This window comes from Alligator sinensis, unplaced genomic scaffold (genome assembly GCF_000455745.1).
Source record: "Alligator sinensis unplaced genomic scaffold, ASM45574v1 scaffold1322_1, whole genome shotgun sequence".
NCBI classification, from domain to species: Eukaryota; Metazoa; Chordata; order Crocodylia; family Alligatoridae; genus Alligator; species Alligator sinensis.
The window spans coordinates 1,613,628-1,631,112 of NW_005842116.1; the positions used below are offsets into that span (position 1 = coordinate 1,613,628).

The window sequence follows — 17,485 nt, forward strand, 5'->3', positions numbered from 1 at the left end:
AATAGGCAGATTGATCTCGGGGGGGGGGGCAGAAACTTACTACAGTAGTTGACCTTGAGGTCATTTTTGCAAGGTGGAAATGCGGGAAGGGGGGTGTGTGCATGGGAGGGAGAAGGCAATGACCTACTTTCCAGCCAATTTAGACCATTAGTATTTCCGTAAGCAGGATTTCAAGAGAATTAGCTACCACTCCATGATTCGATCGATCCTACACCCTTAGTGCCTGCAAGGAAAACGAGAAGCAGCCTCAATATCCGGTGGATGCGACTCCAGCTTCTCTCTCTCTTTCTCTCTCTCTGCACTTTATTTCCAAAGGGGGGGAAAAAATGAAAACTTTCCCTCATGAGGCCACATGTTAAACAGCTTGGAGTTTGCCTTGGAGCTTCCTCCGAGTTTGTGTGGATGGTTCTTCTTCAGCCTGTTTTAAATATAGGCCCGAGTTTGCTAAATTTAGAACCAGACCAGGACTTTTCCCAGGTGTTTAGTAGCCTTTTGATTTGGGATTTTGGTTCAGGCCTTTCTCTAGTTTCTGCTATATTCCCGAATTAAAATTCTAACTAGGAAGGTGCCAGCTTGCATGACAGGGCAGCTGGAAGTACTGCCTGCATCTGGGATGTGTTGAGGTTTCCTGGGCACCTGAGTAGGCTGGAACATCCCTTTAACTACATAAGACTGTTTAGGCCAAGGAAGGAGCGTGCTTGGAGGAATACCCCAGTATGGTGCCAATAATATGGAGGTTCCTTTTAAATAAGCCTGGCTTTGGTGGGTTTAATGGCTTGTGCTGCTTAGATACGCGATGCAGGGGGTGCATCTCTGGCTTGTACTGCCGCAGGTGTACTGGTGAACAGCGTAGCAGCTCGGATGGATCCCCATGAGAGACAAAGAGAGAGAGAGGAAGTTGACTCATCCAGTCTTTCTGAGCTAACCTTCTCAAATCCCTCTTCACCTAGGCAGATCACTGTTCCCTTCGGCAGGTCTCCTAAAGTACACCTCCGTCAAGATTATTAATAGCTAAAAATTTGCCCAACTAAAAGCATACTTTGAGGCAGGCATTATGGGTGTTAATAACTCTGGGGCCATTATGGTAATTTGACAGTAAGGTCTCTTACAAGTCATGCATATATTAATTCAGCGTTTTGGTGGCTTTCATAGTCGGAGGGCCGTGCAAGCGGTGATGGAGCTCCTTATGGCAAACTGACTGCACAGAGAAACTGCTATTAAATCCTTATGAAAAAGACCCAGGATACAGAAGAGAAAAGAAAATGTTAATTTCTGTGTAGCTTTTGAACCTCCCTGGAGGTGTAAGAGATTTATCTGCTCTCTAGAAAACTGAACTGGGTGCTTAAAAAGACTATACAAATATTGGGTTTTTAAACTTTTGTTTTGCAACGTTTAGAATAACTTGCCTAGAACCCGATCACCTTTCTGTACAACCCTATTAATTTCTTCATTAATAGTTTATGCGGGACTGGTCCATAAAGGAGGAGTGTCCTGTGCCTCGCTTTTTTAGACACGGATCTATCGCTGGCACAACACGGACTTTGACAGAGTTACACAGGTGCTAAGTTGGGATCACTGCATCCTATATAAGTCTGTCCTTCCTTTTATGCTTGCTCAAGAAACAAGTAATGCTAAGGAAGGCTTCTGCAATTATTATTGCCTGACTGACCAAGCCATCATCGGTAGTAAGGAACTTGACCCGTCCAGTCTTTCTGAGTTGGCCTTCTCACACCCTATTCATCCAGGCAGATTCTGGTGCTTCAGCGGGTAATCTCTGAAACAGTTAAAAACCATGATAAACCCTCATCTCTATTTGCAAACAGCTGTTATGTAGGCAGCCTAATAAAATGATTCACGGGGACACAGTGTAGCTTGTGTGAATGCACAGTAAATGGGCACCGTTCGCAGGACCAACTGCTCTCAGCTACACCCTTGTAACTCCACAGGAGTTGTAAGTGGAACATGGAGATAGCTAAGTGTGTCCTATCCGATGGTAGTGACTGACCCACGGAGAGGGTAAGAACTTCCTCTTGCCAATGGGAACATTACATTACCTCAAACAGTACAGGTTGGTGGTCGAGATGAAGGTCATAGGCTCTTTCCTGGCTGGTTGGGGAGAACGTTTTAGAAATGATTTGACAGAACATGAATGAATGGTCATTGCTTTTAAAGTCCTGGATGCATAGCGTGCATGCCCTCAGAAACTCAGCTTTACTTAACGTTTGGTCTGTGGTGCTCCGAACTTTTTAGGAAGTGTTTGCTTTGCCCCCTGGAAAAAGGTTGTTGAGAAGCCCCTCTTGCAATGGTACAACGCTAGGTGACTCCATTAGAATTAGGTCTCTTGCTTTAATACGTGAACACTGACAACGATAAAGAGATGTCTTCCATTTTCCCCTCTCTCGAGAGAAAAGTGGGCAAACCACTTTGGCATGTGAATTCCTTGGGGGTTTCCTTAAACGCTAGCACGAGGGACCCTGGGTAGCAGGGAGCAGCTTTGCCAGTCTGTTAACAGCAACCTGTGACACTTACTTCAAACTGTGCATCTGACTCTTCTGGTGCAGCTAAACTCTCCCTTCTGCTTCTCTTGCTTGACTTGACCAAGCCCATTGCACAGCTGTTGACCTAATCTAGGTTTCTTTCCGTGAAATGCAAAGTAGCCACGCTGTTAAAGATCACAGCGGCTTAAGAAAATGTGGCAAGCATATCTAAACAATCCCTTCTTAGTAGGAACATCCTTGTTAGCAAGATGTCTTGGTAGCCAACCACTTGGAAAGCTAAAAGAATAATTGTATTAATCCTATAGCATTTAGTCCATTAGGCTGAACAGAAATGTCTTTTAAAACAAACAAAAAAATCCATCCTAACTTTGTACAACCATGAAACCGTCTGAAGAAATCCGATCTCTCTCAGTGAAGGTACCTTTGGTTTCAAAAGTGCAGGAAGTGGGGAGAATACATGTGGCATTGCTGCTAATTACTGTCTATTATAAAACGCTACCTTCTACTATGTTCCATGCTTTCTCTGCTGGGAGAGCTGTGCAGGCATCCTATTCCTATGGGCCTGACAGACTGGAGACCATCGCATCAGGGGCTTAAGCGGTGGGTGAATCATCTTAGTTTATTAAACGTCAGGGGGAGTTTCGAAGCTGGATAAGGCATGTGTGGGAGCACTGTAATGCCAAACTTTTCCTGTTCAAGACATGGATTACAGCTGTATTAGCAGGTTAGCTTTAACGAGCGTTCTTGATATGTAAAGAACAAAATGGGTGCAAAGTCCCACACTACAGCCTGACGCACCTGGAAGTGTCTCCTATCGGCTGATTGATCAAGGAGGGGGGTGGAAGGCCACTGGAGTGAACTAAGAGGAGAGAGGGTTAACTGAAAGCCATGTTGCACTGAATTGCTCCCCATTGACCAATGTAATGGGGGAGAGGCTGCATACCCTGCATTTCTGCCATTTACAGCCATGTTTTCATACTGCACACCCCAACAGACACGGGGTCCTGGAGCTTTTCAAGGAGCTGATCTGCAGCTTCAGTGCAGGTTAGTGCTCACCGCTGAGATGCTATCGCATCTGGGTTATAGGTAGGAAACCAATCCCTGGTCCCTTGTCCTGTGTTAATGCTGGTCCAACCTCCCCTTCCTCTTTGCTACATAATGATTTACGTGGGCTTGGGGGCAGAAGCTATGGGTTTGTTTTTTGCCCCTCAAAGAATAAAAGAAAACCAGTTCCCCGTCATTATCCAGAAAAACGGTTCTGCTCTCTCTGCGAGGGAGCACTCCCTTGGAGTCAGAAAATAAAGCTGCATCTTTCTGCTCTTCGTCAAGTCCCATACCGTTTCTTCCCCAACTTCCCTTTCTTCAAAAGCTTTGCTAAGTAGCATGGATGCAGAATAATCTCGCCCACGGTCTGTGCGCGCAGGGCGGTAGTACTGCGGTGACCGAACCAACGTGGAAGGGCAGCATTAATAAGAGGTACAACAACACAATTCTGACTGTTCCAGCGGCAAGCCCTGGAAACCGCCTTCCTGTGAGGCTCCAGTGTGATGCTGCTCCATCTTTCAGGAAGGAGCACGGTGGTGCGGGCATGTTTGCTAAGGGTCATGAGCGAGGTGCTGGCTGTAAAGATGTCCATCTCAAGTACAGTCCCAGAGAACTCCCCATCGATGAAGCAGCATATCACTACTCCCCAGAGCTGATGGACCCCCCCCTTGATTTTTGCAGTTTTATGCTATTATCCCCATTCTCTTCCCCCATCTCCTCCCCCCCACTCCTTTCTTTTTTTTAATTTGGGGCCTTTCCCCAAGGGGAAGGGAATCTGAACCCATAAAGTGGAGGGGGAAGCAGGGGGAACAAAACCAGGACAGGGTAAATCATTAGTCAGAGTGAGTGCTGGGTTATCTAATAGACGGGGGTTGCCAGTCCCAATCTGAAACCTGGGGTGCAGAATTTGTGCATCCTACTCTTCCTCTAGCCCCTCTGGCTCCGTTCCAGTTTCAGCTATGGCTACCACACGTTGGCACCCCATGGGTCCTCGCCCTTTGCTTGTTTGCGAAGGATAGAATGGCATCGGCGACCGCCTGGCCTGGGTTCGTTTGCTTTGCTTTGTTTCTTGTGGTGGATCTGGTTGGGTTTTGTTTTTTTTTGTCGTTTTGTATTTGGGTTCCTGGTGATGGTGGCAGTGGTTTGACCCCCATCCACGGCATATATCTTTGTGATTTGTGGTTTCACTATAGCGCGCTATGCCAGCGAGTAGATAGCATTGACTGGGGACGTGGCTTCTGAACTCTCATTGCCTTCTGTCTCCTCTTTGTCCTTCTTGACTGTGTATTGGCCGATAAAGGAGCCGTCCTCGTTGAACTGCCCTTCGCCCCCCTCTCCATAGTCCACCAAGCTATCATCGCTCTCCTGCTGCTTTATTGTGCCATCCAGGGAGGTCTGGCTGTTGGGCAGCGGTTTGTTGTCTTCATCACTGGGTAGCAGAAGACAGACAGACAGAGTCAGGATTGGGAGTGCGGCCTTAAAGGGACTTAACTAAAACCCGAGAGCTGGGTATCCAAAAAACCCCCCCCTAGTGTGCAAATGTGCTCCTTCTTGATGGCAAATCTGCAAGGGATGCAGGTAACTGCCTGCAAATGGGCAGTCACAGTTTGCCCAGTATGTTCCTGAGGCTGCTGTGACCTGTTACATATATTAAGCACTTAGTTGCACGTGTAGTTTACACACTTGGTTTTTTTTTTTGGTTGATAACCCAGCCTATTTTTGTCCTTAGGAAAACAAATGTTCTTACCTATGTCACAGATCATGCTTAGACAAACTAAACTGGACGATCACTGCCAGTATCCTCTGCTGCTTACTGTCTACCCTCTCTCTCCTCTTTGTATTTCAGTCAGCCTTGGAAGGACCTGGCCAGCTCCATTTTGGTCGCTATTCGGTTTTATTTCTGCTTTTTCTTAGACAAATACTGACCGGTTGTTTTAAAGAGCCGCGTGCACGTGGAGATAAACTTAACAAAACGCTGCCAGGGAGACTGCACAAAACTTGGTTTCCTGCACATCTCCTAGCACTTGTGGAAATCTTCCCCTTCGCATTCATTTCTAAGCATCTAAACTCATCTGTTTGAGGGCGGTCTGATTCTTCACCCTGAACACCTTGCTGCTTCGTATGTGGGAAATGTTTCATTCAGAAAGAATGAACAAGGCCATTATACAGGGTTTTTTTTTTTAAAAAAAAAAGACCCATAAGAAAGCAGTTTAAGAACCTGCGAGCAAAAATCTGGGAAACCTTTGCATTTTCCCAGGTGGTAAGGACTTGTCTCCAAACCCGTGGATAACACCACCTGGGAATGGACTGCCATCTGTGAAAGAGGCACTTATCATATCTGTTGGTAATGTGTAATCACCTGTTTAATCCAGCAGGCAAATCATATGCCACTTCTATATGTATTATTAAATACTTCTTTTCACGTTATCTTTTCAGCTGAGGACTCATCCAACTCAGAATTATTTGCTTGAAAAATTGTTCTCTCTACCTTTTTGCCTGGTTGCATAATTTTCATGCATTATTCTTAAATACAGTAAGAAAAGACATGGTCCAAAGTCCCTTTTGCTGAATTACTGATCCAATAAAGAATTCAACCTTTAAGAGACCAAAGCAATTTCTTGTTGCTTTCTCTGCATGTGGATGGCTCATTAAAAGGAGTGTTTCAGCACAAGGACATGGTGGCCTAAGACATGATGTTTGGGGTATTGTATGCCCAGTGGAAGCAATGCACTTTTCTTCCTCGAAACATTACAACTCAGCTGTTCCATGGCTCTTGTGATGGCTAGAGGACATTGCAGAAGAGCAAAGCAACTCATTTCAGTACAAAGATGGGACATGAGTCATTTCAGGCACTTTTTCTTCTTGTTCTTGTTCCCTAGAATTTAGATGTGGGTTGGAGTATTTGACAGTCAACTTCCACCCTCGGAAATACACGCTCAGTGTAGTGTAGTGGACACTAACGATTACAATTTGGCCCTTAGAGCTTAGGACTGCTCAGTGATAGGAATGACCTCCCCTAGGTCATTCAATCCATCCCAAGCCATTTAGGTAATGGGTTCAGCTCTCCATAACGTGGGAGGGATTTGAAATCCCACAGCCCATTCTGCAGTTTTGCATCACATTACCTTATATCAGCACTTTGCAAATCGAGTAATAAAACAGAACCAATGTTTGAGGCCTTGCGTTAACTTGGCATCATGATAAGAATTAACACGTTAGCATCATAAGCAGCCCCTCTGAAAAGGATTTAAGTCTGTAAGCAAGTGCTGCCAGTTAGAAAGCCTAATAATGGAAAGTAGAGAGTGGCAAAAACCAGAACCATTTACTTGCACTGGGTTCAGATGAAACAGAATCTGTATTCAAGCTTTTCCTAATGTGGGGCTGGCATTGCCATATACCAGGGCACAGCTTTCCAGACCTCCCCCCTGGTTTTACCTCTCTCCAATACTATTTGTCTGGTTAGTACATTAAGAAGGTGAAGCTTATAGTCATCAGCGTGTTGATGCGATCGTTCTGTTAAAATGGATTTTTCACGGTTTTTGATGTGTGCATTAGAAAACGAGAGCATCCAGGTCAGAATCTTTTGGGAACTGTGGTCCAGAGTTGCACGGGTCTTTCAGAGGGAGGTTGGGCTTTAATACATACACACGACTGATCCCTCAGGGCCTTAACGTCTTTGCTTGGTTGTTGTCTTCACTCGCTCAGCCGCTCTGCACGGGGTGTAGGCAGAGAGCCTGTGTTCAATGCACTCCAGGCACGTGATCAGAGCGGCTGACCTGGGAATGTGAGTCGCTTGGAGAACGCAATCTGCGGCTTAGCCAGGTGAGCAATCCTTAATTGTGCAACGGGGCCCAATGAAGTTAGCGGGACTCGTCGCATGAATAAGCAGTAGTCACGCAAGCCTAAGCTGCCCGTTGGGCCCTTTGAGTCTTACTGGTTCTGATTAGCGCCCCAGCCCCTTTGAATGCAACTCGCTGGACACGGAGTACCTGAAAACTCTGCGTGGGGGAGGTGAGCCTTAATTAATACATTAGGTGGCAGCAAGGGAGGGGGAGGGCAAAGGGGTATTTCAGCTATGAAAGAAACGAACTGCTAGAAGAAAAAGCTGAATGTGCCGGACTTCTGGCAGCACACGGTCCTACCTTTCAAGAGACCTTCATGGTCCATGTGGATAGACAAGGTGAAAAGGAGGAGAAAGAATGGGAATAAAACAGAGAGAAGCAGAAAGAGCCTGATCAGAGAGAGATATGATGAGGTATGCATTTAAAGGGGCAGGGCTCCAAACCACTGCATTCCTCAAGGAGCTATTTGCCTCTTTATACCAAATGAAATCAGCCTCGGGCCCTCCTGCTTCCAGCTGGGTGAAGCTCAGTGGCTTTCCCTTCCCCACTTCCCTCCCCACCAAGTTACTACTGAGCAACCAAGCGTGGGTGGTCAGAAAAGCAGGTTATTCACAGGCACATCACTGCACTGAGAGCTGGTTCCTGGAACCAGTTGGAAACTGCGCTGTAGAGCAGCGGTCACTGCTTGGTAGTGACATCTAGAAGAAGAGGACCGAGGGCTGGCCTAGTGGGTCTCCTGCTCTTTCCTCCCCTTCCCCTTTGGGTTTTTACTTGGGTTCATTGTTGGGTGGGGGGGTGGGCACTGGCAGCCTGCAGCTGGCTATCCAGAGGGCTGGAGACCACGTGCTCCTTGCAGTACCTCAGAGCTCTGCTGCTAGGGCCCATTTAGTCCTTAGTCTCTACCAACAGGGTCAACTGGTACCAGCTACAAAATGGATACCCCTCCACTGGGACCTGACCTGAGACCCACTGGACTTATTTCACGCAGGTTGCTGAACAGCAGTCGGATGGCAATGTCTTTTGGTCCCTACCCTCTAGCGCCAGAATCATGCTGGAGTCCTGAAAGCCGATGCTTCACCACCTCATCCCAGCGCCCTGAATTATGCAGTCAGTGCCTCCCCCCTAGCCCCCATCGTTATAACTCTAAACTCCATTTTAATCATTTGGTATAATGAGGCACAGTCACTGGCACAGAACGAGTTTTTCAAGGATAATGGTCTCCCACTTTGAAAATAAAGCTTCTCAGCTTAGCCTCCGCACAGGGAAACCATTATTCTGTTAGTGGAACAGAAAGATGTGACACTATCTCTTAATTACAGGCTGCAGAGATTTGAGAGTTGCATGCACAGGGCATTGAGGACGTGAGGCTATGATGAGAGCATATCAGACATGCTATGTGGAGGTGGGGAGGGAAACTAATGAAGAGCTCACACCAGCTCGAACCCTGGCCTCCCTTTAAATGCTAATTGTTACTTTCCTTCAGTCTATTGCAATCATTTTGAATCTTAATCATCTGCAGGTCACACCGGTTCTTCAAGTTCACCTTTCTCTGCCTGTTCAAAGGATGCCTTGCTTCCCTGCTTCTCCCTGTAAACTTGGGACGCTGGGGCCTGTTCTCAGGAGAAAGTACATGTATGCTGCCCCAGCCAAAAGGTGATGCTATCGCGTCTGCACTGCTTAGTTGATACTTTGCTAAGAATACTATCTTACATTTCCAAAGTGCTATTCTCACTAGCATCTCTGAGCCAAATGCAATACCGCTCCAAGACCAGACACTGACACTCCTAGATTGAATAGCACCTGCCTTCAGAAGCTGGACTAATGGAGTACTCCTCACTTTATATGGGGGAGAAGTAAACCTCTGCTACCCACAGAGGTTTTTCTTGCTGCTAGGGTCTATGTAAGCATAGGGAACCCTTCCATTTCCTGTGAGGTAGAGCACACACATGCACCAACCAACCAACACAAACAGGAGGAGCTTCCTAACAATCACAAATCTTGGTGATTCCTTGGAGTATCTAAGGTGTCTACTGGCTCCCTCCCTCTGACCTCTGCATGCAGGTGGCAAGCTCTTCGGGTGTCCTTTAGTGTTTGAGAGGAGCTCTATCGCATCCCTTCCTGCTGTCTTGACAGTCATCATGTCTGCTGCATAGTGCTGGGGTAACGCACGGAGCATTAGAGGGCAGTTCACTTTGCTGCAGTGGCAGCCAAGCTGAGGGGCCTCGTTTCCTCTCCCAGCCATTAGCTGCATTTTAAACAGCGTTCATTAGTGTCAGGCGTGCTTTCACAAAAGGCATGTCCATGCCACAAACTTGCCACGGCCAGCAGCTGAGCTCTCAAATGCCATGTTGCACCGTGCACGCTGCCTGAACCAGAACCAGTGTCACTGTACTTACAAGCTCAGACTCCCAGCACTGCTAAGCAGCCCAGGCATAGTATCCCATGAACGTTATGAAACTACTTTTGGTTCAGGAGGTGGCATGAACAGATGTGTCCGGTATGTTTGGAAGGTGCTGCTGCACGCCACAGTAGGTCTGCGGTGTGGATATGGCCAGAGACCTGCTTTGCAACCACTGTGGCAGGGGAAGGAATGGAAATGTTGGCTTCGTGCTGTGACCACCCCTTGCTCTAGCACAGAGTGCCAAAGGGGCTCTGACAGCCCTGCGCAGACCATACAGCTGTCTGAAAGATCGAAATGCTAGACCTGAACCTGCTGTGACTTGAGGAAGGAGCATGGGAGTGAAGGCTTAAACCTGCCACTAAATCACAAACTGATGACTTGGTTCTGAATCCTGTTTTGCCCAGGCACTGGACAGAGGGTAAGACCTGGCAAAGAACCAGTAAAGGCTGGCTTCTTGTGTTGTTCTCCACTTGTGGTCAGGAGCATGGGGCGCTGGGCCCCAGGCTGCTGCTGGGTCACATAAAAATTTATTTAAGAAGCAATTGCAATTGCTTTTTTCAGAGGTACTATCAAAATACAGATTTCCCACTAGCAAACCAACCTCCCCGAGCAAATTACTTCAATCTGGCTGCCTGCTGCCTAATGCTCCATAATGCGTTCCGGTCCTGCTGCGTTCCCCAAGTCAGTTGGGTTGACTTCTGGATAGTGGCAAAAGGAGACAGACAAAGCGAGTCCCTTCCATGTAATTATCTTGCCAAAACCTCCGCAGCTTGTGCTTGATGGATGGGTTTGGTGTCAGAGTGCAGGCATGCAGAGAGCAGACTGCTGTTGCAAAATGAACATTCAGGTATAGGGCGCACAGTCTATCGTGGCTGCGTAACAGAGGACAGTTGGTGCAAACTGATGTTCTGGTCTTGGCGTCGGAGATCTAAATCTACAACCTAGACATGCAAGAAGTGAGGGGATGGGGGAGGAAGGAGTCTTTGGTCTTCTGGCCCTGCAGCGTGTTAGTATTTTGCTTTGGCTGGTGTTCGTTTCTATCCTGTGTTTTTTCACATGCCATGCAGGACACTAAACAGCTACGGTCATATGACATCCTTTGGAGAAAAACAGCCACCACTGGAAAGTAATTACTGTAGCAACTTGCTACTAATGATAAACCTGTGACTATCCTGAAGAATCCAATTATTCTGCCTCTTATTTGTATATCCGTACGTGGCGAGATTTACATACAGGATTTGTTCTGAAGTCCTGTACGGTACAGTCTTTGCAGCTTGCTACCCTGGTGTTATTCTGCATTTTAAATAAATTCTTCCCGTCTCAGGTACTGCACTTTGTAATGCTGGGACTATGGGGTAATGGTATAGGAATATGGGGTAATGGTATAGGGCCTGAAGTCAGTGGAGAGACTCTCACTGACTAGCTTGGGCTTGGAAAGTTTTACTGTAATTCTTTTAAGGAAAAGGACACTGTGATATAAAAGCAAGCCCCGAATGCTCAATGGAGCAGGCGCGCTGTAAGTCCCAGCTGCTAACGCAATGCAGGAAAATACAACAAGATCTGGCAATGTTACCTGTTCCCATTCCTTGTGTGCAATGAAGAAGCAAATGTAAAGCCATGAACACAGGACTGCACGCAAACAGGCACAGAAAATACTTGCTCCCGTTTCAAATGACCACAGGGGCTGGGAGGAGAAGTGGCTGCTGTTCTTTAAAGGATGCCATTTAGTCTGACGGGAGGTGGGGAGGTCACAGCTCCCTGAGCAGAGGGCTTGCTAGGCTGCACCAAGGCTATGATAGGCATGATTCAAGGGGCTTTGTTCAAGCTCCTCTAGAGAGAGGCCTGGGCCCTGCAGGGACTTAGCTCCTAAGACAGAGTATGCTGCGCAGGTCTGGGCGGTTGCTGCAGGTCTCTTAGTCTGGACCGTGCATTAACACCACGGAGGAGGCCAAGCCCTAGCATTACCTGGTTAATGAAATCCCCTTGGCCTGTGTGAGAACCTCCTCGTTCTGTGTGCATGCGTGTTTGAAGGGGGCTTCCTCCCCGTGGGAGCTATCCTGTCCCATGTGCTTGTCAGAGCAGTCTGAACGCCCCAGAAGAGGAGCAGCCATCCTGGGTTGGTTGCTTTTCCAGGTTTTTAAGGCATCTCTTTTTGTAAAGAACTTGCAGAGAGCGGGAGGCAGGAGGAGGAGAAGGAAGGTGGAGAACAGTTCATGAGAGAGTGTGGCGCCGTGGCAGTGGTTACGTGGAGGGAATAGGGGGGAAGGAGGAAGAGGAGACTCCAGGTGAGCAGGGGGTGGGTGATGGGATAGAAGTGACTGAGTGAATACACATGCCACGTAGAAACATACCTGTAGTCAAACGACCCATCCTCTACGTTCTTGTCTTCAGGATTTAGATGCTCTTCTTTGTTATCCCGCACTGTGGCAAAGAAGCAGATCACCAGGCAACAATTAAATTAGAGGGTAGAAATCTTCCTCCACAACAGCCAGCATCGCTTCCTGCCTCTTCTGCTTCCTCCTCCTTTTTTTCATTTTGCCAAGGAGATTACAGAGTGAGGACAGTAACTGAGAGAGAAGCTGATTCACAGATTGTACGGGGCTGGAAGGGATCTTGCAGATCATCGGGTCCGACCCCCCTGCCCTAGGCAGGAAGACTCGAGTAAAAGCCAGTACACAAGAAAGCACCGTTAAAGTCATAAAGCACCATTTGTCAATCGCAAATCACAGAGTGATTGACCTTGGTGCAAGGTCAATCAATGCTGCTTTATATCAGGGAACGAGCCCTCGGTAAAGGCACTCAGAATGTCCTCATACGTCATCTCTTGGTTTTTATTTCCAAAAGATAGCTTGTTATATTAGGAGGGGTTTATTAAGAGACTTGGGTACTAACTTTGATAGGGGTCAGCGGAGACAAGCATCACGCGTGAAACTAGCTGCATTAGGGGTTGACGCTGTTGTAGAGCGTGCAATCTTTACTGTGTTGCTAGTGTCTGCAGTTACTCCTTGTGCTTCGAGAGCCTGGCTTGCCATTGCTCTGTCGAGTGCATCAATCTTACGGATGTAAAAGTGAAGTAACACACTGGCAAACCAGGCCCACAATGAGGGAAGTTGCAAATGCTATGACTGATTTTTATGGGGAGTGGCACACATGAGGATTTTAATGGTATCTGGCTTATTTCAAAATGAGGAATTGATTCACTTCATTATGATGCCATAAACGTGAATTTAAACTGGCGCATAGTATACAGTTATACTTGTGGTTTTATTCTTCCTAACGATGCTCTAGTGTTGTACAGATGAAGCCATTAACAAGTCCGCATTCGCCAATGCTTGCCAAACAGTTAGCACAGATACAGTCCAGGGGACAAAGTGATCTGAGCGTACTTGTAGGGGAGTTATGTTGGCAAATGCAGGCCACTGTACTTCACACACAGGCTCAAAACAATCCCTAGATGCTGTAATTCTCTGTCCTGGCAGGAGTTATCCGTATTGGGATCAGAAAAGAGGCCCAATTTATTACTGCAATTCGACCTCACGTCTGCCTGTGTCACCGGTTAGGATCAATGACAATTTATATTACCATAGCAGCCAGGAGCTCCACCAATGGAGTGGGAACAAATTATGCAAAGTGCTGCCCAAACACAAATCAAAACGGACCCCTGCTTTTAAGAGTAAAGAGTCTAAGTGTAATGCAAGACATTATGGATAGATACAGGCCAGATGGAGGAGTGCAGGCAGTGATTTAGCACACTGGTGGCCTAACACAACATCATGGTAAAGGGAGGACTTCAGGAGGGATTTGAAAGAGGACAATGAGGCGGCTTTATGGGTGCTTACAGGGCAGCATATGAGAAAGCAAGAAGGCACTTATTGGAAAATATAACAAGTAGCCCATAGAGGCTGCATCACAGGCATCTTCTGTGAAGTTGCTGTTGGATCTTTGCCTCTATATCACAGAGCCCAATCCTGCAGTCCTGGGTACAGGGCTCTGACCAGCATGGGGATTTTGCACCTGGAAGAGACTGCAGGATAGGGTTTGGGGAGCCATCTTACTGCTTAAATACTAAGGCTTAAGAGCCCAGATGGGCACAGAGCATGCATCATTTGGGCAATTCTCCCTAAGCCTCATCTCCTTCTTGCAAAGACCTTAATGAGATCTGCGTCCTTTTTGCAGAAAGAGCATGACTTTGTTTAACAGATGTCAGCTCACTCTTAATGAGTCCAGCCTGCTCTTCAGCCTGCCTCCTGCATGGCAGGGAGAACTTGCCCTGCCTTTGATTAACTGCAGTCCTTTCTGGCACTACATATTTTCATAACATGGAGGAAGAAAAACCCTTACAATGAGAAGGGTAGCAGACACCAAGACATTTTAAGCAGCTCTGAAAAGCGTAGGGGGGCTTTTTTACTAAGCAGCAGATGTAATGTATGGCTGGATACAGCACTTACCTGGATATTTCCCGCCTCTGCTTCTCTTAATAAAGCACACTATCAACAAAATCAGAACCAGAAGGGCAATGGCACACATCAGCCCAATGAACCAGCCCTGCGTTGCAATGTCCGCGTGGTTCTTGGTATAAGCTGGTAGGGGGAGTTGAAAGAAAGCAAGTTAGAAAAGCCAGATTTGAACATGGGAGAGAAATAAGTAAAGTAACACTATGGAGCCAGGCTCCTAGAAAAATCTGGGCTACTCATTCATAAATGATCCTTTTCTACAGTCGCATCGGTGTGTGCACGCATGTGTGTGTCACTAAGTGTGGTGTCTGAGACTAAAATGGGAATCGAGTTTTATATGTTTACTGTGAGTCAACTCAGGAATCTACCAGGAGCCATGCACATCAAAGCAACATAAATAAAATGAAACTAATACAGACTAATGAAGAAGGGGGTGTAAAAATAATGGCAGAAGAAGCCGAGTAACAGATTTGATCTTCCACTTTCAGTGATTGGAAATAAGCAGAGAGCAAAATTGCAGGTGGCCCCTGTAAATGGGGTGTGAAACTCATCCAACAAACAGCTAAAAGCTTTTATTTCCCTGGCACCCGCTTGGAACAAACCAATAAATATAACAAGTTCCCTAACTGCAAAGGGTTATGCAGTGCTCTCAAAATAGCTTGTCGTGGTCAAGTTGGGAAGACTCTCTTAGGGAACAGCTCCAGCACAGCATCTGGTGTAACCCTCGTGTTAGGACAAGCCAGAGCTCGCTCTCAAAGCAGGGTTTGCCCCTACTTTTAACCCCTGATCTATGTTTAGTGATCAGCACTGATGCAGCACTGACGATTGCAGACACTTAAGTGTCAACAAGGACCTAGGCATGAAACCCACCTTGTTTCATGGACGCAAAAATATTTCTACATCTGCCAACCTGCGTTGAAAGCAGCCATCCTGCTGGTGTGAATGCTGTCAGCAGGACACATGCAGTCCTGGGAGGAAACGTGCTTAGCCTCGGCTAGAGAGGGGGGAGACCATGCTTTGTGTGTTGAGTTTGGCTGACCCCATCCATCAGAAGGCAAGGTAGATATGACACTGTCCATGGCAGTGGGGTGATGCTTTTCAATAGGAGGAGTGAGGCCAGGAAGGTCCATCTGACACCCCTAAAAGATGTGGCAGGATTTATTTCAATGTGGAGACAAAGCTTTAACTAAAAAGCCTTGATAGCAGATCTTGGTTGAGTGAGACTGGGATTCCAAGACAAGGAGACTTGACCGTGCAGCAATGAAAGGCTCTGTACCTCCTCACTGGAAGAGGCTCTGTATTTTGCTGCTTTAATGCAAGGCCATGAGGTCAGAGTTCAATATTAAGCAAGGAGAGGTATCGCTGTTTCCAACGTGACATCCTGACACCTAACTGCAAACCCCCAAGCCACCGCCTATAGCATGCTGATGAGACTTATTTGCAGCTCCTATGCAAAGTAGGACAAATAAACCTCTAGCCTGAAAATAGCAGCATGCAACAAGCTCTTCCAATTGTCATGCACCTGGTTTTCAGCCAGATAGAGTCAGTAGAAAATAACTTTCAGAGCAACAGCGGGTAAAGTGAACTAGGCTGCAATGTAACTAGAGAAAGTCAAGCTGACAGGAGATAGCTGGGACCTGACTTGGATGGGATCAAGAACCTGAGCTGGAACCTTACATGGGTTTGTCCTGACAAGGAGAGCACCCTTTGTTAACTCCCCTGTGACGCCCACAAGCGACTACCATCAGACTTTTATCTGACCCAAATTACGCAGTGCCAGGGAATGCTGGAAGGGAGTATAGTATGCCAGGGTCCGTAATCCACTATATTTTTCATATCGCCTAGTTGAGTGAACAATAGCAAACTAATATGACTAGAAGCACAGAGCCTCTGTGCCGGCCTCCAGTTTACACAGCACACTTTACCACTTTCCACAGACAAAGACCATCATAAACAGCAAATTGTACACACGCAGTCGATGGTTGATCAACCTCCCTGCAGTTGTCTGGCTATTGTTCTGCCATCCTGGGCCATTAAAGCCTGCAGAATCTGACTCCACTGTCATAGGTTCAGTGGTAGGAGAATGAAGGTATTTTTCTCTTTGCATGAATACATGCTTTCCAATGTGGGGTGAATGAGAGCAGCGCGCTTGCAGTTGCTGGCTATGTCCTAATGTCTTTATCCAAAAAGTCAGAAGCAGACAACACCTGAGAAACTTTTAACACCTCTCTCCCTTTTACAGACACCCAGTTCCTTCAAGACATGCAATAAATGGGGGACAGGCCCTGCCACAAGCCATGGGGGTCCTAGCAGTATCTTACATGAAGACACAGCACAGGAACAGCCTGGAGAGAAGTGCCTCATTGAGAAGCTATCTTGAGAAGCTCCCAAAGTGCAGTTCTGCATGCCTGACTTTTGCATCTGAAGCCCTTGAGGCCCCTTGCATAGGTGAAAGAACAGGTCAGGCCGTGTCACTCTAATTCCACTTTAATATGTTCCATTTTAATGTCTTCAGATTATGGCCAAAGATGGGAACGTGATGATGATTTTAGAAGTGTGACACAAAGTAACTAGGCCCCGCAGCCTAAATAAGAAGCATAATAGACGAGCTGATACTTGCTTAAAATTCTACTCATAAAAAAAATCCTTGAGCCATGCTGTTCTAGGGCTTTAAACACAATTTTGGGTTGTTTCAATCCATGCTCTTCCTCAATTTCCATGTGTGGTCAAATTGCAACCATGATGTTCTTAGTTGGCTCCTTGAAATGAAAATTAGGATGGTTCGAGACTAAGAGGAGGAAAGGAGGACTTTTAGCAAAGAAATGAAGCCAGAGTTGCGAGTGGCGTGAACGGACTGGTGCAAATCCATAACTGAGTCACAGTAGCTTAAGATCTAGCCCGAGACTTTCAAACGCCCAAAGAATGTCAGGCCAGGTCTACACGCTGGACCTTTTCCCTGGTCCAGTCACATCAGTTAAAGGGTGCAACTTTTCACAACACTTCTAGACCAGCCAACACCAGGATCAAAGAACTTGTGCTGATCCAACTAACTGTGCTTAGTAACTGGTATAAATTATAGTAGCAAAAGTACCTTATTGTGCTTGCAAGCTGCTAGGAGGTTTGCAGGCATTCCTATACGCTGCAAGCCTTTCCTTGGGTACATCTGGCTTGTAGGTCTCCAATTCCCATTGACCGCCAATGAGCTTTGGCTACTAAGTGCCCTTGGCTCCTGACAGTACCTGTCAG

The 17,485-nt window shown here is 46.8% G+C and overlaps 1 protein-coding gene across 19 annotated transcripts in view; it reads right to left on the reverse strand.

Annotated features, from left to right (window-relative positions):
• Positions 1–6: 6 nt before the first annotated feature.
• Positions 7–17,485, reverse strand: part of NFASC (neurofascin) — a 152,314-nt gene continuing 134,835 nt past the window's right edge. For 16 of the 19 annotated variants that reach the window (XM_025205524.1, XM_025205525.1, XM_025205529.1 and 13 more), the window contains 3 exons: positions 14,234–14,365; positions 12,137–12,206; positions 7–4,971 (listed from right to left, as the gene is read on the reverse strand). In XM_025205524.1, coding sequence (XP_025061309.1) covers positions 4,740–4,971; positions 12,137–12,206; positions 14,234–14,365 — 434 coding nt within the window. In that variant the 3' untranslated portion in view covers positions 7–4,739. The remainder of the gene's footprint in view (positions 4,972–12,136; positions 12,207–14,233; positions 14,366–17,485) is intronic. The other 3 variants (XM_025205541.1, XM_014520432.2, XM_025205534.1) reach the window with 2 other exon arrangements.